This window comes from Eubalaena glacialis, chromosome 11 (genome assembly GCF_028564815.1).
Source record: "Eubalaena glacialis isolate mEubGla1 chromosome 11, mEubGla1.1.hap2.+ XY, whole genome shotgun sequence".
Classification (NCBI taxonomy): domain Eukaryota; kingdom Metazoa; phylum Chordata; class Mammalia; order Artiodactyla; family Balaenidae; genus Eubalaena; species Eubalaena glacialis.
The window spans coordinates 111,267,186-111,288,002 of NC_083726.1; the positions used below are offsets into that span (position 1 = coordinate 111,267,186).

A 20,817-nucleotide genomic window follows, 5' to 3' on the forward strand; every position below is an offset into this window, starting at 1 on the left:
TGGCCGAACCACTTTGCATTCCCACCAACAGTGTAGGAGGGTTCCCTTTCTAAGAGAACATTTTAAATAACACATCCCAGAGTTCCTGTCACCAATAACTCACATTGTGGCTTTGATTCACTGCCTTAGAATGCATTCGACTCATGCTTATTTTATCTTTATACTTCGATTGTAAACTCCCAGAAGGAAGGGGTCAGAATTTTACATTTCTCTTTTGAGAAATATAAGAGACTACTAGAGGGCTATGTATCCAGAAGGCACTCAGTAAATATTTTTAGATGAATGGAAAGATGAGTGAGCCAATGAGATTTTTAGGGAAATTTTTGTTGCCCATTTGTTAAATCTTTGAGGGGAGTTTTCCACTGAGATAAGATTATAGAGATGATGATTATAAATAAATGTATTCACTTTTTGGGGGTAATAATTGCTACTCAGTTTCAATAATTCTTTTCTCTTTCAGGGGACTTCCAAGATGGCAAGAGAGTGAGCCTCTCCGTGTATCTTGGGGAATTTTTCGATATCCACGTGTTTGTCAATGGTACTGTGCTGCAGGGGGACCAGAGGTAAGTCGGAGCCCAGAAAGTTCAAATTAGAAGGGGCCCTGATAATTCCCCTGTACTCCCCCATCGTCTTTCGGATGAAGCAGCAGGGCCCAGAGAGAGGAAGTAGATGTGCCCAGAGGAAGTGAGCAGGGTGTGCGAGAGTGGGGTGTCCCAACGCTTGGACTAGGCCCGCAGCCTCTGCTCCTCGGTCTGAACCCTGCAGCATGGTTGGGTTGAAGGGTGGAGGGACCTCCAGAAAATGGACGAGAAGGCCACTTCCTGAGTTCCTCCTGTCCCTCCAGGGTCTCCATGCCCTATGCCTCCAAAGGGCTGTACCTAGAAACTGAGGCTGGGTACTACAAGCTGTCCAGCGAGGCCTACGGCTTTGTGGCCAGGATTGATGGCAGCGGCAACTTTCAAGTCCTGCTGTCAGACAGACACTTCAACAAGACCTGTGGGCTGTGTGGCAACTTTAACATCTTTGCCGAAGATGACTTCCGGACTCAAGAAGGTAGGCTTTTCTGGCACACCGTTTCCAGAACGCATGGCTGTGCTGTCCTGCTCACCAGTCTTCACTATGACTCTTCCCCTGGCGTTCCAGCCTCCCCAGGCCCTCAGCTCAATTTATCCCGCCAACCTTATCTCTTAGTGTTCTACTTCGCTGCCTAGACCCCCCGGCAAATCAGATCTTGGGGGCTCCTCAGACCTGATGTTGTTCAACCTTGAATTCCCCACGTGGCAGATGGTTGATAAATGCTGGATGGTTTGAACAGATCCTCCTGAGCCACTGTGATGGAACTTTGAGGATGAAATCTATAAAGGGTGGTCCTGGGACTTCCCTGGTGGTCCAGTGGTTAGGACTCCGTGTTTCCACTGCTGGGGGCCTGGGTTCGATCCCTGGTTGGGGAACTAAGATCCTGCAAGCCACGCAGTGTGGCCAAAAAAAAAAGGGTGGTCCTCTACACTGTCCAAAAAGGCTAGTTTATGTGGGTGTGCGTGCATGTGTGTGTTCACAAGCAATAAGAAGTAATATGGACAATGCGAAAACCACTGCTAATCTTTATTCTTCTTCTGATAATTTCAATTACATAAACATTTAAGTAGGGATGTTCTTTTGCAAAAGCTGAACATTTGTGTATAAGTTCTCCTTCTTTTTTACGGTTAAGGGGTAAGTGTGTAGAGAAACAGTTGATTATTCCTTTCATTGGACTGGAAAATAGTAAGATCATTTGTTTCTGTCTTCTCCAGCCCTGATTTCTTAAACTTTTTATTGTTCAGTATGTACATTTGAGGCTATCAACTTTCCTTAAATACTGCCTTAGCTGTATCACACCAACTTTGATAGGTAAATATTTTCATTTTCATTGAGTTCTATGAATTTTCTACTTCCGTTTTGAGTTTTTTCTCAACCTATTAAATGTGCTTAAAATTTTTAACTGTTTAGAATTTTAAAAGCTATCTTTTGCAACTAAATTGGTTTCTGATTTAAATTAGAAATTGGGGAGATTTATTTGTGGCCTAGTACATGATCTTTTGTAATTGTTCTATGTATGCTCCAACAGAATGTTTTCTTATTTATTTATTTATTTAATCTCAGTGGAATCTACGGTACAAGATGTTTATTAGAGATCAATATCGAAAGGAAGGGGAGGAAGGAGAGTTGAGCAGAGGGAGAGCTCTAGAGCAAGGACTGCCCCTCAGAATGTTCCATACCAGGCTAAGATGTCTGGGCCCCATTCGCTCACTGCATATGGACTGCCTCTAGAAGGGTATGACATCAGGAGGTAGTTCTCTGTAGCTGAGACAGACTCTGAAGAGCAAATCAAGTCTTCCGTGAAAGGGATCTGGGTAGTGCATCTCTGTTTCTACCTCAGATGGGTTGCAAGATTTTGGGCCAAATGGGTGAAGCAGGGCATCATCCAGCTAAGATTACTGGTAATTGAAGTAGCCAGCTATTAGTTCTTTGCCACCAGTATCAGCATTATAAAGCCATTTCTCTGTCATTACAAATATAAAACAATTTTCAGTGGTAAAAAGATAATGAATTATGGTCCTATCACATTGGTTATATGGCTGTAAAAACCTGGGCTGGAAAACAATATCATAAATACATTTGCCTTTGGAATTAAGTGTTGGATATATTTTACATCTGAAGAAAAAGAGGAAAATAAATTGAAATATAAGACAAGAAAAAAATTATCTCAGAATGCAAATTGCTTCTTTATTTTAAAGTCTATTTTATCTGATATGAGTATTGCTACTCCAGCTTTCTTTTGATTTCCATTTGCATGGAATATCTTTTTCCATGCCCTCACTTTCAGTCTGTATGTGTCCCTAGGTCTGAAGTGGGCCTCTTGTAGACAGCATATATATGGGCCTTGTTTTTGTATCCATTCAGTCAGCCTGTGTCTTTTGGTTGGAGCATTTAATCCATTCACATTTAAGGTAATTATCAATATGTATGTTCCTATTACCATTATCTTAATTGTTTTGGGTTTGTTTTTGTAGGTCCTTTTCTTCTCTTGTGTTTCCCACTTAGAGAAGTTCCTTTAGCATTTGTTGTAGAGCTGGTTTGGTGGTGCTGAATTCTCTTAGCTTTTGCTTGTCTGTAAAGCTTTTGATTTCTCCATCGAATCTGAATGAGATCCTTGCTGGGTAGAGTAATCTTGGTTGTAGGTTCTTCCCTTTCATCACTTTAAATATATCTTGCCACTTCCTTCTGGCTTGCAGAGTTTCTGCTGAGAAATCAGCTCTTAACCTTATGGGAGTTCCCTTGTATGTTATTTGTTGTTTTTCCCTTGCTGCTTTTAATAATTTTTCTTTGTCTTTAATTTTTGTCAGTTTGATTACTATGTGTCTCAGCGTGTTTCTCCTTGGGTTTATCCTGCCTGGGACTCTGCGCTTCCTGGACTTGGGTGGCTGTTTCCTTTTCCATGTTAGGGAAGTTTTCGACTATAATCTCTCCAAATATTTCTTGGGTCCTTTCTCTCTCTCTTCTCCTTCTGGGACCCCTATAATGCGAATGTTGTTGCGTTTAATGTTGTCCCAGAGGTCTCTTAGGCTGTCTTCATGTCTTTTCATTCTTTTTTCTTTATTCTGTTCTGCAGCAGTGAATTCCACCATTCTGTTTTCCAGGTCACTTATCCGTTCTTCTGCCTCAGTTATTCTGCTATTGATTCCTTCTAGTGTATTTTCATTTCAGTTATGGTATTGTTCATCTCTGTTTGTTTGTTCTTTAATTCTTCTAGGTGTTTGTTCTTTAATTCTTCTAGGACTTTGTTAAACATTTCTTGCATCTTCTCAATCTTTGCCTCCATTCTTTTTCCGAGGTCCTGGATCATCTTCACTATCGTTATTCTGAATTCTTTTTCTGGAAGGTCTCCTATATCCACTTCATTCAGTTGTTTTTCTGGGGTTTTATCTTGTTCCTTCATCTGGTACATAGCCCTCTGCCTTTTCATTTTGTCTATCTTTCTGTGAATGTGGTTTTCATTCCACAGGCTGCAGGATTGTAGTTCTTCTTGCTTCTGCTGTCTGCCTTCTGGTGGATGAGGCTATCTAAGAGGCTTGTCAGAATGTTTCCTGATTGGTGCCAGATTCTGTATCTTTTTGTTGAACTACCTTTGTTAATTGTGTTATTCAAGTCTACTATTTTTTTTTTACTACCTTTTGTCTGCTTCATCTACCCGTTACTATATGAATAATGCCCTCACTGTCCCCCCACCTTGTTTGAATAACTACTAAATTTGGCATTATTATCATAGTTTTACATAATTGGTGCTTCTTTGGCTATGCCTTCATGTTTAACAGGTTCTTTGCTCATAATTTCTCCTTTTATGTTACTTTTTTTTGTAGGTTCCATTTCTATTTTTTTTAAAAACATCCCTTAGTAGTTCCTCACTCAGCGTCTGGTAGTGATAACTGAAACAAACACTCCTTCATTCTTATATGATATGTTAGCTAGGTATAGAATTCTAGGACATTGGTTATTTCTCACAGTGCTTTGAGGATGCTGTTCCATTGTTGCTGTCAAGAAGTATGTTGTCAGTCTAATTGTCATTTCTTCACAGATAATGTATCTTTTAGCTTTGTGTATAAGTCATCTCATTGCTTTTGGTATTCTGAAATTTCACTGTGCTATTTCTATGTGTGGGTTTTATTTTTATTATCTTGCTTGAGACTTTTTGTGACTCATGAATCTGATGATTCCTGCCTTTCATCAGATATAGGAAAATTTCAGTCATTTTCTCTCTTCTGTTAGACATATGTTGGATATTTTTATTCCACCCTATTTTCCCTCTTTACCATACTTCCACTTTTCTATCTCTTTATCCCTCTTTGTTGCTTGAGTGGTATGGTCATGCTGGCTGGTGAGAACCAATCGTGTGCATCTTTTCCAGCTCCATTTTCAGTAATGTCATGTTGGTAGCTTGAAACTGGCCATGGTGGGAGTATTTACACCATGGAAACAAGCAAATCAGGGCTTTGCTTTCCCCCCAGAGAGCTGGCTTATCAGCACATCACTATTTAGATCTATCTTCTAGTTCACTAATTCTCTCTCAACTCTAATTGACAGATGATGTCTAATCCATCAATTGACTTTTCTTTTGTATTTCATTGACTATATTTGTAATTTTAGAAGGTAAATCTGGCACTTTTTCAACTCTATTATTTTTCTTATTGTCCTGTTCTTTTATCAAGTTTTGATTTCTTCTTTATAACAGCAATTTAAAATATATTTCTTTTATAACCTCTGTACAAAAACTTTATTATCTGAAGTTTTTAGAGCTTGAATCATGTTATCTTTATGTCTGCTGGGTCTTGCTTGAAGTAGATTGTTGTCTGTGTTGCATAATTTTGGATTGTAAGCTCATCTTTAAAAGAGTTTTATGCTAATTTTTTAATATGGAGTTACTGAATCTCACAAGAAGTATAAATTGGAATCTCAATGCTAAATGAGGGCTTTCCTATCACTATAAATTCTCAGAGGAGACTTTCCCCCTCCTATTCAGAGTCCAGACCAAGGAAATAAACTTCCTTATTATTTTCCTACTTCTCAGAGTGAATTTTTTTCTTTTTAGCTTTCTCACGGAGGGGGTAGTCCTTCAAAACTCCCAGGTTCACAGAGGGGTCTAAGCCCATCTCCCTACATCATGCAGACCCAAGACTCATTTCCATCAATCTCCAAGGAGCTGTTAAAACCCAAGCACATTAGTTGGCAAGATTGCCACCCCCACTGTAATACCCTGTAGTCAGAACATCAAGTCATATTTGCCAGTTCTATTCTTAACCTTTCTTTCCTTGTTTTTAAACTTTCTTCCCTTCCCTTCCTCCTTTCCTTCTTCTCCTTCTTTTTTGTCCCTTGTCATTCCCTCTACTTTTTAAAATGGGATTAAACACAGATTCAACAGGATATTTTTCCTTTGCAGTGGCAGAGTTTTCAGATTTTTCTAATGTGCTGTATTGCCAGAAATGGAAGTCCCAGCCCTAAGAGGTCTTTTTCTCCAGGCTTTAAGATCTAAAAAACTAAAAATGGTTTGGGATTAACAGATACACACTACTGTATAGAAAATAAATAACGAGGACCTACAGTATAGCACAGGTTATATTCAATATCTTGTAATAGCCTATAATGGAAAAGAATCTGAAAAAGAATATATATGCATATGTATAACTGAATCACTTTGCTGTACACCTGAAACATTGCAAATCAACTATACTTCAATTAAAAAATATTAACTAAAAATGGGACCTGTGTTACTAGGGAGAAGGTGATGCATGTTGGCAAAAAGTCAGGGCTCTGGTGATATTTTGGAAAGCACTCTCAGAGGACTGTGGGTTTATTTTTTTTTGGTTGGCAGAGACTCGACAGTTAACCCTGCCTCCTGACATCATGGGAGCCTGCCCAGCTGGTTTTAACTCTGGCTCTCAGAGATTTTTCTATAAGCGAGATGATTTGTAATTCCATCTATCAGACATCCATATGTCTCATTTCAGATTTAGCCCATAGGGTTTCACTTCCTAAAAGGTCAGGAAAGGATCTAGAGGTCCTCTAGTCTAACCCATCATTTTACATATGAGGAATCAGGCTCAGGAGATTATGGGATCAGCCCAAGATCACACAGGGCGATCGAAGGAGAACTGAGACCAGACCAGGGGTCTGGATTCTCTCTCGGGCTTTCCCCACATAGCACAAAGCCTCTTCTCCGCCTCTTCCTTGAGATGGTATATTAGAAGGTGGGCAAGCCTGTGTGGCATGGTGACTAAGAACCCAGAGAATGCCTATCATAGTGCCTGGCACATAGTAGAAACTTCACAGATTTAAGTGCCCTTCCCTTTGGCTTCTCCATGTATTAGTTTCCTGCAGCTGCCAACAAATTACTGCAAGCTTGATGGCTTAAGACAACAGGAATTTATTCTCTCACAATTCTAGAAGGCCAGAAGTCCAAAACCAAGGTGATGACAGGACTACACTTCCTCCAGAGGCTCTGGGGAGAACCTGTGCCTTGCCTCTTCCAGCCACTGCCAGCCATCCTGGACCTGTGGCTGCATCATTTCAATCTCTGCCTCTGTCTGCACATTGCCTGCTCTGTGTGTGTCTCTGTCTGATCTCCCTCTGCCCCTCTCTTTTTTTTTTAAAGATTTTGTTTTTTGATGTGGACCATTTTTAAAGTCTTTATTGAATTTGTTACAATATTGCTTCTGTTTTATGTTTTTGTCTGTTTGCCTGCTTTTTGGGGGCACGAGGCATGTGGGATCTTAGCTCCCTGACCAGGGATCGAACCCGCACCCCCTGCATTGGAAGGCAAAATCTTAACCTCTGGACCACCAGGGAAGTCCTTACCCCTCTCTTATAAGGACATATGTGATTGCGTTTAAGGCTCACTCAGTGAACCCAGGATAAGCTCTTCCTCTCACAGTCCTTTATTCAATCACATCTTTTGCCATAAAATATTCACAGGTTCTGCGAACTAGGAAGTGGACATATCTTTGGGGGCCATTTTTTTCTGCTCACCACACCCAGAGGCCAACTCACTATACTTCCAAGGTCCTGCTTTTCTTTTTGCGGGGATAGTTTATTTTCTATTTCCAAGTGCATGGTCTGACCTTGAAGCATGCTTCACTCTTCCAGATCTGGCTATGCAGAGGGACTGCTTGCCTTCCTGCTCCACTAAGCCCCTTTGCAATGAAGGTGCAGCAGTTCTATTTGGCACTGACTTGGTACCAGGCCATGCAGGCCCGGAAGGCCCTCACAGTCTCTTGTGGGTAGCTGATAGGAGCGTGTTTGCTCTGAGTACCAAGGCACAGATGCTCTGCAAGCACCAGGGATGCAGTGATGGGGATGCTTAGGTTCATGCCACATCCTTACCTTCATTCTGCAAAAATATGTTGAGTATCCACCATCCAGCAGATAAGAGCTTAGAGATAAGAGGCACAGCCTGTGCCCTGAATTAAGGAGCTCACAGTTGAATGGGGGGTGAATATAAGCAAAAAGGATACTAACACAAAGGATGATGAGAGCTTTGATAGAGGGATGGCCAGGGTGCTGAGGGAGCACAGAGAAGGGGCACCCAGCCAGACTGGGGAGGGAGACAGGGAGTCGAGCTAATTCAGAAGGGCTTCCTGGAGGAAGTGGTTCCGGGGCTGCATCTCAAAGAATAAATTGAGAGAGTCAGGGTAATAAGGGGGTGGAGAACATTCCGCACAGAAGGAGGAAAGGGAGCAAAGTCCTGAGAAGCGAGAGTGGGTGGACTGTTCCTGCTCGCCTTTCCTGGCATCTTCCTCACTGTGCCCATCCGTCCAGCCGCCCCCCACCAGACGCTGGCTGAACCCGGGTGCCCATGCCCTGTGGTGTTAATGCTGGGGTACTCCTGCCACAGATGCCTATGTTCGAATCTAAAGAAAGTTGATTCAGGTGACAACAGACCTAGAGTTCTCACTCAGAAGTCCCGGGTCTCACGACCGTGGCTTCATCCTCCTGAAACTTTCTCCACAGGGACCTTGACCTCGGACCCCTACGACTTTGCCAACTCCTGGGCCCTGAGTGGTGGGGAACAGCGGTGCCAGCGGGCGTCCCCTCCCAGCAGCTTGTGCAATGTCTCCTCCGAGCTGCAGAAGGTGGGTCCACCCAGGCTTGATGTGGGCTGGGTGGTGTGGGGTTTCTGAAGTCAAGAGGTAGAACGATATGTAGTCCCAGGTCCTCCATCCAGGGGAGGAGTGAGTCCCTCTGGCTGCTCCATGTCCCACGGGCCCCTTTCCTCCTGAAAACCAGCTGGGGCTAGAGTAGCATGGACGCCAATCCTAATACTGTCCTGGGCCTGGAGCTCTAAAGATGGGCCTGGTCGAATGAGTTGGTACCACGAGTGACTATACTTTTCTGTTTTACGTTCCAACGCCCTCTCAGCCCCAAATATCACCATCATCACCTGCCACCTGTCTGAAATTCTGTGGTAGAAAACCATTTCTTTTTAAGGGCCCAATAAGTGGTTGTTATAAAGCACAAGTATGCAAGGGCCCACCAGCATATCAGCAGGAAGGGGGTTACCTCCTGGTGGGGGAGGGAAGAAGGCTGGGGGGAGGGAGGAAGGTGGGGGGAGAGGAGGGGCTGATACCCCCAGCTTGGATGTTGTAATAGTTTCCTGAGGCTGGAGTAGCAAATTATCTCAAACCCAGTGGCTTACAGCAACAGGAATGTATTCTCACGGGTCTGGAGGCCAGAAGTCTGAATTTGGTTTCAAGGTGTCTGCAGGGTGGGCTCCCTCCAGAGGCTCTAGTGGAGAGTCCCCCCTGCTTCTTCCAGCTCCTGGGGGCTGTGGGGTTCCTTGGCTTGTGGCTGCCTCCGCCACTCGCTGCCTCTGTGGTCTCATGCCTCCTGTCTGTGTGCTTCTGTCCGGAGACAGAGCAGATGGGGGCTCCTCCCGCCCCTCCCCACATGGCCCTATTTCTCCCTGTACTTAGCAGCTCTTTCCCCTTCAGGGTTACCCTTTATGATCCCACTTGGAGAGGAGGGGGTCTGGGCGGGAGGGAGTGGGCAGGACTGCACGCTGTCTCCTCCTTTTGCAGGTGGAGATGGCCTTTGTGCTTCTGTGTGGGGTGTTGGGAGGATGATGCTCTAGGTGGGGAAAGACCTCCCTCTATGGACGACCTCCCTCTCCCCCTTTGGGGTCAGGCTGCCTGGGCTGAGGGAGGAGAGAGCGGCACGGCCCCAGATGCGGCTGGGCTCTCGTCAGCACGTGGATGCCCTGTCCAGGCTGCGCTCAGAGACTCACCATCTGGGGAACGGGTTCCTTGGAGGTGAAGTGAGTCAGGTTCCCTGGAAGCAGAGGTTTGTGGGCAGCGAGTGACCAGGGAGGCTCTCAGGGAGTGAGAGAGGCGGGGCTGGGCAGGGGGAGAAGCTGAATACCACGTAGTTACAACCAAGGCCTCAGCTCGTCCTTTAAGGAGCTCTGAAAGCTGCGCTGGGCCCATGGGGCAGAGGGGTCCACACCGACCAGTCGGTCATTGGATGTAGGCTGCCTCTGGGCAAGGAGACGGGGCGGCTCCCTTGGGCTGAGGGCAGTGCCTGCAGAGTGACTCGGCTGTGACTCCCCCCCAGCCAACACCCTCAGCTTCCGGTGGGTGAGTCCCAACCCCCGGTCTACATGGGGGACGTATACGGCACCCAGCATCCCCCGCAGAGCCAGCTACTTGACAGCATCGCCTCCCTACCTTCCACCCCCCTGAGCAACCACACTGCTCCAACCCACAACCGTGCAGGGGGAGGGTGGCCCCTGCTTATCCCCAGGACTGTCGCCACGACGGGACTTGACAGGCCACATAAGCCCCTCGCCTGGGCCTGTGCGGTTCCCCAGGGCGAGGAGGAAACCAGAGCTGGCGCTGGCGCTGGGGGTTAAGGAGCTGCCCTGAGTCACCAGCTAGCATTGCGGAGTCAGGATTCACACGCTGCCCGCCCGCCCCCATCCCCCCTCTGCTGTTCTGTCTGCACTATCTCAGGCTGCCCAGGTGAATTCCACCCTTGTGTTTCCCTTCAGGAGCTGGGCTCCCTGAATCCTGAGGTTCCTTTCAGCTCTAAAATTCTTTGTGTGTTTCTCTGGATTGGACTAAAGAGACGGTTGATAATAAGTCTCACTAAATATTCAATGGATGGATGGATGCAAATTAGGTGGTGTAATTTATCTAGGGATTGGGACACCCCCACGATCATAACCCCGAATCCTTCATTTGTAAGACCAAATCTGCATGTAAGTAGAGAAACTCCAGCCCTCTCCTACTCCAGTAGCTAAATAAAACACACAGCCACCTGCACACACACACACCTACCTTAGCGTGAGAGAGCTTCAGGATTAGTTGCCCAGTCTTTCTATTTTCATGGAACAATTTGATCTTCTGAACCAAGGAGCACGTCAGCACCAGGAAAATGCTCTGGGTTGTGCTCGAGCCAGCTGCCTGGACCGTAAACACAATTTCCAGTTTATCAACAAGTACATTCCTGACGCCCCTTTTTCTTGGGTTTCCAGTGTTTCAGTGGTGCTAGGTTTTCCAGCTGGTCCGGAAACATCTCTGTCACCTGGAGCGTAGCCCAGTACTGGCAACTGACAGAGGCAGACCAAGTTCTAACCCCGGGGCGGTGGGGGCGGGGGGGGAGGGTGTTGTCCTGGGGAAGGGGGGTAGTTTCCTCTTCTTTCCAGGAAAACTTTGAAGTAGCAGCCGCTTGTCCTTGTAGCTCCTTAAGTGTTTCCCATCCCTGGGCCACTTACCGGCTTTGTAACTCTGGGCAAGACACTTGCCTTCTCCAAGCCTCAGTTTCCACATATGTAAAATAGGCACAGGACCAGTGCCTGCTGCACGAGGCCATCGTAAGGATAAGGGAACGCGTGTGGAGTGCTTAGCTCAGCGGGGCTCAATTGTACGAGCTGCTATTGTTATTATTATTACTTTTGTGTCTGTGTTTGCCCCTGGAGTGGCCACACTTTGAGAGTGGGAGTGGGAGAAGCAGGCCAAACACACACAGTACTTTAAGTGTAAGCTCAAAACTCATTCTTTCTCTCCTCCCCTCCTCCCAGCTATAACCCCATTCTTTTGGAGACGGGGGATCGATCTGAGCGCAGCTTGGGGTTAGAAGGAGAGCAAGTTGCCTACACACATGGACACGGAGGGGTGGGGAAGTGCAGGAGTCAACTTTTCTTCTGGGGCTTCTTGTAACCCAGGGGCATTTCGGATTGAGGGCACTCCAGGAGCCCTGTGCAGCAGGGAGGGGAGGAGGAGGGATTTTATCCTCTCTTTCTTCTATTTCCAAACCTACACTTCCATAGATGGCTGTGGTTCGCTGTCTCCCGCCCCTTTCAGTGTTCTCTAGGCAGGGGTAGGATTGCGGGGTTGGTGGAGGAGCGGGGGATGGGAGGTTAGTTGGTGAGCTGGCGGGGGGGGGGGGGGGGGGGGGGCGGGGGCAGGTAGGTACCTCTGATACCAAGGGCATGGGCTTGTCTCACTTTATTTTGCAAACACAGGCAGCGCAGAGTAAGTGCAAGACAAGTGTTCCCACCCTCGGGGTACAAAGGAACACTCTCATTTACCCCTAAGAAGTGGGAGGTGAAGACAGGATTTTCAAACGGGGAACCTGATACGGAGGCGGAGTAGAGGAGGGAGCTGGGCACTTTGTCTCCCGGAGACAGAGGGGGAGGGCCTGGGGGGTGGGGCGTTGGGGAGGTGCGGGGAGGGAATCCAGAGAGGCCTCATTTGTCTCCCGGGTGCCTTTGGAGGCTCCAGCTACACACTTGCTACTCACTTTGTCTCCTGGGTGCCTCAAAGTTCTTACTAACCAGTGTCCTGGGAGCAGCTTAAGAAATTGGTTACCAAGTTTTCAGTGCTGGGCCGAGGCCCCCAGACACTCAGACCTCCCAAGGCACAAGCTCCTTCTAGGTCCGAACTCCTGTTTCAGGTTGTTCACCTGAGAAGAGGGGACGGGCTTTGTCTCAGCCAAGCAGGCTGTGTTTGCCCACGAACGGGGCGCCCCCCCTTGGCTGGGAAGCACAAAGGCTTCTCCTGGGAGGTTATTGATGTGGTCTCTGGAACCATCCACAGCCTGCTTAGTCCCACTGGGTCCCTGGGTTCAGAAGTCAGGACTGGTAAATGGGCATCATTTACAAGGATTTGCCATTGTGGCTCCAAGAGCCGTATTCAGTGGCAAAGTGTTCCGTAGGGGAGACGGCACTGGCTGAAAAGCTTTCCTTGAGCCGCCAGAATCTATTCGCCCACTTCTCTGGAACTTTCTGTCTCTCTAAGGTGGCAGCAAGGAGTCAGCTCATTCTGAGAGCCAGGTCATATTACTTATACCCGGGGGATGAATGTTTCCTTGTTATGCCAACAAAACCCGGAGCCTCTCTGCTGGGACGAATAATGGCTTGTTTGATGGCACACAGATTTGCGGGGGTTTTTTTCCCAGCTTTTCAGAGGGCAGGACTGCTGGAGTCTGGGGCTCAGGGTGCAGACCTAGTAACAAAAAGCACCCAGCTATAGATGCTCAAATAATTGGCGTTAATTTGCAGGTAACTCTACTACACAATGAATGTTTGAGAAAGATCCTTTGGTCACTTTTAAAAAAAAATTTAAATTCTGTCAGTCTGGGGAATGTCAGCAAGGGCTGAACCTTACACAGGGATCTTGTTTGTGTCCTGTAGTCCTGTCTGCAACGTGAAGCCCACGGCTCCAGGAGGCTGGATGTAGGCTGCAGCTGGTCCATGCCATGCTCTTTCTAATTAGAAAAAAGGCACCCCTTTCTCAAGGCACTTTACCATCACCTGCTGGGAAATTGCCATAGTAAACATTATAAATGGACCTAGAACGTAGTACACATGTATGCTGTCTATCATGGGAACGGTGGCCTTGGGTGTGTTGCCACTGCACTGTGTGACTTGCAGAACTATACTTGATGGCCATGAACTTGGCCTCGCTTCCACTGGGAGGTGTAGTCGCTGCAACCCTGCTCCTCCTTAGGATCACCTCCTCCAGAGTGGAGGGCCGTCTCCTGCTGACATCTGAACATGAGGCCACTTCCGTCACCGACTCAGGTCTGGCTGCTCGCTGCTTGAAAGTCAATACTCAAGAGGCAAAAAGTGCTGGTAGAAACAGAAATGTTGCTCTAATCCGAAAGCCGGCAATCTGGGGAGAAGGCGGACTCGTGTCCCAGAATCGACACCAAAGGTTTTGCTTGGCCATGGAAGTTTTTAAAGGGAAAAAGGGGAAGTGATTTCAGTGAATCATTGAGATAGAGGGTCAGATTCATCGCCATCCACTGCATGCAGGCTTGTCAACTCCTTGTGGTCTTTCTTTGAGATGTTATATTGTTCACACAGTTTGTGAGATTACTGAAGGGGAAGCTGGGGAAAAGATCTGGTCCCCTGTTAATCACTTATTCTTCATGTCTATTTCTTTGATCTAAGGAAAGAACAAACAGATTAAGCAAAGAACTGTGTGATCAAAAGATTTGAAAGGTGTGTTTGGGTTGGAGGTTAGTTAAAATATAGCTTTGCTAACGTGACAGTACAAAAGGGACCTCCTGCAGAGACCTCTTCCTGCAAAAAGCTGCTTATACTTTCCTGCCCCTGGCCCACTGAGTCCTCTCCATATCCCTACTCAGAATTGGTTCTCAAGACGACTAGTCTTTCTTTTCATCAATGTTAGGAATCTCAGGCTCATAATAACTCAGAGTGAGATGAGATTCCAGAAGCTATCTAGTCCAGTCCCCTGCCCGTGTATATTCAGATAGGCAGGTGGTACTGTAACCTGGACTTTAACACTCAAGTCTCTGAGACATCCTTGCTGGGCTCTTTCCAGCTGTTGTGCAGAGCTCAACCCTATGCAGCCCTTCTTGGCTCCCTGAAGAGAAGTCACCCCTTTCTTTTACCCCCAGTTGAAGATGAAGACCTCCCTTGGTGCCCTTGAATACTGGAGAAGCCAGATCCTTGCAGTCTGGTTTTTCTAGGTCCTCTTCAGGACTTTGCTTCCAATGGTACTCCCATCAATCACCTAACAGTCCCAGGTTGGCTCTTTTCCACTGGCTCTGAATTTGACGTTTATTTGGGGAACACAATCCTTATTCCTTTTGTTCTGTTGCTGTTCATGTCTGCACATTTTCTCCCCCTCTCCTCCTCCTCTGAAAGCCTGCTGTTCACCTGTCATTCCTCTTCCCCCCAGGAAGTCACCTGTCCCCGCTGGAGCTAACATTTGTAAATACTCATGTTTACTTTGAATGACGGTAACATGTCCCCTCCACGGCACAGAGAGGCACACGAAATACCCATTCTGTTGGGGACAACGCAATTCACTCTTCACATCCTCGTGAAATATTGCCCACGCCTTTTATTTGCAAAATTCGTACCCAGCTCTTTCTCCTGTTTCTGCCCACAGTCGCCCTGGAAGGAGGCTCACAGGCCTGGAGGGAGGTGATTTGGTGGGAGAGGGGCTAAGTGCCCTGGCAGAGCTGGGGGCTTACTGACCACATCCACTCCTGGCATTCCTGCTTCCTCTCCTGGCCTCCTGCTTTCACTTAATTGGCCTGGAATAGACTTTTCTTGGAGACTGGGAAGAATTTTGGTACATTCGTTTGCTTGGTAGAATAGTTGTGATTCATAGAGAGACCAATTGTGTGAGAGTCTGGTCCAGGGAAGGTCAGTAAATCTCAAGAAGAGATCCTTGTAACCCAGGACCCCCAGAGGAGTTAGTTGTCAGGTAACCTGAGCTGGTTCTGCAGATGGTGTCCATCCACTGTGTCCTAGTGATGCTTACATCCGAGTTGGGGTTTGAACACAAGTACACACACACACGTACACATACACCCATACACATATACACATACACATACACAGGCATACACATACACACACATACACATACACGCATACACATACATATATACACACATATATATACACACGTGCGCATACACATACACATATACACACATATGCACACACATAGGCACACACACACATGCACACACACACACATCCCCCTTTTTCAGAGTGAGAACTGCTCTCTTAAGTCATCCGTAGGCTAAGGAATGAGGATTTATTTTGGGTACTTTGCCGAAATCCAAGCGTCCGGGGCGCGGGCCCTGGTTTGGCTTGCTTTGCTGTGTCCTCACGTAGCTGCGTCCCTGCTCTGCAGTTCAGTGTCCCCTCTGAAGACAAGTAGGGCTCTGCCCGACACTGATGGAATAAGCACCCTTTTCCTTTCCAGCAAATTCCCTCACCCACCTGAGTGCAGGGCGGCAGAAGGGGCAGTGAGCCCCTGGCTTGTGGTGGGACGGTGACCTTGGCCACTCTGCCTTTGGGGGTCTAGCCTCATGGCAGAGATCAGGGGCTGCCACAGGGTTTCAACATTTCCCTGAGATTAAGCAGGTGCAAATGCATCCCTAACCCAGCAGCCTCAAAATCCTTCCATGAAACATTTCCTCAGTGGCTTTCTTTCCCTTCTTCTTCTCCCCGGCGAGGCCAGGAATCTGAAGGTGCCCATCAGCACATATTTATTGAGATGTTTTGTATATTAACTCTGTGCAAGTCAGATTTGCAATCTCACTCAGAGACAAGACACGTAGGAGATATTGACACAAACAACACATGACAGAGAACAACACAAATGCCATTTTGGGTTAGTAAAGGGTGAAGTGGTACAGCAGCTCTTATCACACAGCTGGTTATCCTTCCTGACCGGGAGCAGGATGGGCGGAGCTGTTCCACCCCCAGAGCTTGGACAAACCCCAAGGTGGGAACCGGGGGCTGGAACTCGGCCCTTGTCCTCCCAGCCAGCTGGTCCTGCCCCAATCCCTGCTCAGATGCTGCCCAGGAGAACAGGGTGGAGGAGGAGAAGGGTCCTTTGGAGGACTCTGTGGCCATCTCCCTTGGCACTGGGGACTTCAGTGACATATCCAGTTACCCTACTTCTCAAGAGGGCTGAACACCAGGTATCTCAGAGAGAGGAATGTTCAGCTCCACAAAACCCTCCAGTTAGTGGAAATCATGGGGTCTTTTCGAGCCAGATCTTGGAATGTGGGTGGGAATCTCAGGCCAGGCAGAAGTTATAATTAGAATCAGCCACCCTCCCCCATCCATCCTTGCAGGCTGACCAATGAGAAACTGTGCCCTGACACAGGGGTGAATTCCTGAACCCACTGCTTTGGACCAGCTCAGGCCCAGGCGCCTCTGGACCTCCTCCAGGGGCAGCCGTGGGACACCCACCCCAGGGCCTGGCTGAACAATCTTGCACTTTATATATGAGCCTCCCCTTTCTTTGTTCCCTTCAGACCTAGGAATGCACCCCTCCCTTCTCCTTTGTCAGCTGTTTGGGAACCTACACAATAGCTAAGCTCCAGATCTCTTGCTGCCCTTTCCTCTCTTCGAGCCCCCATTCCCCTCCCATCTGCCCCTGGGGAGATGTGCTTCTTTTCTCTCCCTCTCCCTCGAATCAGCTTGGCATCTCCAGGGAGGAGGCCTGGTCTCCTCTAATGAACTGAAAATGTGATTAAGTTGGGCTCCAGTTGGGTCTGCACAGCCCCCCCAGGCAGGGTGAGGTCATGGCTTGATGGAGCTGGGCTGGTGCTCTCTCGCCAGCCCCTGGCACCACAGACGAGAGGTGCAGGAAGAGAGAAGTAGCTGATGCTGGGCATCAGAGCCAGGGAGATGCTGGAAGTGAATTAGCTGATCATCTTTGTTCTCCCTGCCAGAATGGTTTAGCAGGGAGCTGAGGAGAAGCCATTTTTGAGCTGTTCAGCTAGTATTGACAATAGGCCAATGATAATAGTTACAGGCACTCGATTGCCCTCCCTCTGTAATGTCATTTAGTTTTATTTTGCAGCAAAGTCTAAGGCAGGCATTGCTATCTGTGTTAGTTAGGACTAGATTCTCCTGTGCCAGGGCACCTAAGTAGAAACAGCTTACACAGTATAGAAGTGTATTTCTCTCTCATTGTCAAAGAGTTCAGGGTGGGATGTCCAGTACGGATGCCATGGGGTTGGGATGAAGGGTCCTTCTGTCTTATTTCTCTGTTGTCCTCAGCCTCATGGCCCAAAATGACAGCTTATGCATCAGGCATCATGACGACATTCCAGCGGTAGGAAGAGAAGCATAGAAAGAAGCACCCCCTCCTTTGGAGGCTGCTTCCAGGGAGTTGCACATGACCCTCCTGCTTATGTGCCGGGGGGGGGGGGGGGGGGGGGGGGGGGCAAAGCTTAGTCTTATGGCCACTCCCAGATGTAAGGGAGGCTGAGAAATGGGATCTTTATTCCCAGGGGCTATGTGCCCAGGGGAAGATTGACAACCGAGGGTTTTCTGACTAAGAGAGAAAGGAGGAATAGATCTTGGGCAACTTTCAATCTCTTCCATAATCTCACTCTTTTTTTTTTTAATTTGGGGGTTTTGTAATGAGAGTTCAGATGACAAAATCAAAAGCATGGCATAATCCATGGGAAAATAATGATGTTGAATGTTTGAAAGACTCTATTAAGAGAAAGAAAAGATACAGCAGAGCCTAGGCAAAATATTTGCAAGATACCCATTTGATAAAGGGGTAGTATCCAAAATATTCACGAGGAGGTGGCATCATGGGTGACCGGGGCACCGCGGTCATGGGTGGGGCAGAGCTGGGGATGTTGATTGCTGAATATGCAAGTGGTGGCTGCTGGGGATCTCAAGAGGCTTGCTGGAGCCAATCTTCTCTTTGGTACCATCTTCCAGCAATAGGCCCGTAGCCTTGTGAAGAGCTCAGTCAGCTCCTGGGATGATAATGTCCTGGGTAGGTGGCTGGGTCCGGGCTGTGCTGCCTGAGTGGTCATCTGGCTTCTGGATCTTTTCCTTGCTGAACCTCTCATGGATGGCCGTCTCCTCTATGCCAAAGATGTCTGTAATGCTGCTCAGACTACTGTTTCGAGCTGCTCTCAATTTCCAGACCTGGTTCTTATACCTCATCGCTCTGCTTGTCAAGGATGGAGAGGTCTCACTGCTGCAGCCAGCAGGGATCTGGAAGCCTAATGAGCATGGGTTTTTGCACTTTGCTGCCAGAATCTTCTCCTCCGTGATGGGGACATAGGTTGCTCATCTGGAGCAGGGGCTGGAGGCAGGGGCCTGGAAGCTCACTTTTCAACAATAAAAAGGCTCTGTATGCATGGCAGGCTATTCTTTTTAATGTATGCACTTTGTGCTATAATAGCCCTCTCAAGGCTGCTTTAGCCTTGTCTCTGACATTGATATATTTTCACTGTTATTCATTTCAAAGTATTTCATACTTCCCTAAAGATTATCTCTTTGATACCTGAATGAATTAGATCTGTTGTTTAGTGTTTTGAGATTTCCTTGTTGTCTTTCTGTTACTGATTACTAATTTATTTCCACTGTGGGTAGAGAACACACTTTGTTTGATTTCAATTCTTGTAGATATTTGAGTTTATTTTATGGCCCAGGATATAGTGTACCTTGTTACAAGTTTTGTCAGCACCTGAAAAGAATGTCTTCTGCTCCTTTTCATGGAGTGTTCTATGAATTTTAATTGGAGCCTGGTGCCTAATCTCACTCTTATAAGGGTGAGGAAATAAAGGTGCAGAGAGGCGAGATAATTTTCCTGAAGTCACACGTTTTGTAAGTGATGGGATCGGTGCTTCTAAAACCTGCACTCTATCCACTGGACTACACTGTCTTCTAATCTGATTGGTAGGAAACAAGGTGGGGAGGATGGGGGCATCGGGAACATGGAAGACCAGGTAAATTGTGGTTGGGTGGCAGTGCTCTCAGGTGGCCTCGGCCTGCAGCGGCTTGAAGCAGGGTTTCAGTTCCTGGCCTGAGACTGAAGTCAGGCCGTGGCAGTGAGAGCGCCGAAGCCTAGACACTAGACCACCAGGGACCGGTGGCCAGTGACAAGACCCTGGCCTGTCAGCTGTGTAGAAATGAATTTCCACATAGAGATGGAAAGTAGTGAAACAAGTAAAGTGTTTATTAGGAGGAAAAAGGGTATGTGTGGATAGACACACGGGCGGGCTCAGAGAGAAAATCTTGCCTTTGTGGCAGTTTTAAATTTATTTATTTATTTATTTATTTTTGGCTGTGTTGGGTCTTCGTTTCTATGTGAGGGCTTTCTCTAGTTGTGGCGAGTGGGGGCCACTCTTCATCGCAGTGCGCGGGCCTGGCTCAGTAGTTGTGGCTCACGGGCCTAGTTGCTCCGTGGCATGTGGGATCTTCCCAGACCAGGGCTCGAACCCGTGTCCCCTGCATTGGCAGGCAGATTCTCAACCACTGCGCCACTAGGGAAGCCCCGCCTTTGTGGCAGTTTGAATCACTTTTTTTTTTTTTTTTTAAATTATTTATTTATTTATTTTTGGCTGCATTGGGTCTTCATTGCTGCTTGCGGTCTTTCTCTAGTTGCAGAGAGCGGGGGCTACTCTTCGTTGTGGTGCGCGGGCTTCTCATTGCGGTGGTTTCTCTTGTTGCGGAGCATGGGCTGTAGTTGCGTGGGCTCTAGTAGTTGTGGCCCACGGGCTTAGTTGCTCCGCGGCTTGTGGGATCTTCCTGGACCAGGGATTGAACCTGTGTCCCCTGCATTGGCAGGCGGATTCTTAACCACTGCGCCACCAGAGAAGCCCCGAATCACTTTTATGGGACATTTCTTCAGGGTTTCCTTTGGCCAATCATCTTGCTTTGCCTGGTTTTCTGAGTACGTATTTGGTTTATCTCAGGGTCCTCCCCTGTATGCGCACGCATCTCTTAGCCAGGATGGATTCTAGCGAAGAGGCTTATGGGTAGGTTGACGTCACTTACTACAGGGTGGCACCTCCTCCCTTTTTGACCCCCACCCCAGGAGCCTTTTTGCACATGCGTAGTCTGGAAGGTTTCCTTGACCTCGAGGATGAGAAATATGTGGTCTCTTATCTGCGCAGGGCTTAGCTTCTCCTCCCTCCTGCTATCTTGGAGATCTGCCCACAGGGTACAAACTCCAGAGGCTCAGCCTGGGGCCCATCTGTCTCCTGCAGGAGCCTGACCTGGATGGAATCAGGGTTTGAGTCTGCTCGGTGACTCTTTCACCAGTACAGCCACTGGCAAACTAAATCGGCTGAGAGCCCTTTACACTCTTAAAAATGATTGAGGACCTCAATGAGTCTGTTTATCTGGCTTATATCTGTTGATATTTGCCATATTAGATATTAAAACGGAAAATTTAAAACATATTAATTCACTTAAAAATAAGAAACATTATATTTAACATGAATACCATCATTTGAATAAAAATAGCTATA

The 20,817-nt window shown here is 47.3% G+C and overlaps 1 protein-coding gene across 1 annotated transcript in view; it reads left to right on the forward strand.

Annotated features, from left to right (window-relative positions):
* Window positions 1–20,817, forward strand: part of VWF (von Willebrand factor) — a 197,720-nt gene that overhangs the window by 72,853 nt on the left and 104,050 nt on the right. The window contains exons 9-11 of the mRNA XM_061205857.1: window positions 461–563; window positions 845–1,053; window positions 8,539–8,660. Coding sequence (XP_061061840.1) covers window positions 461–563; window positions 845–1,053; window positions 8,539–8,660 — 434 coding nt within the window. The remainder of the gene's footprint in view (window positions 1–460; window positions 564–844; window positions 1,054–8,538; window positions 8,661–20,817) is intronic.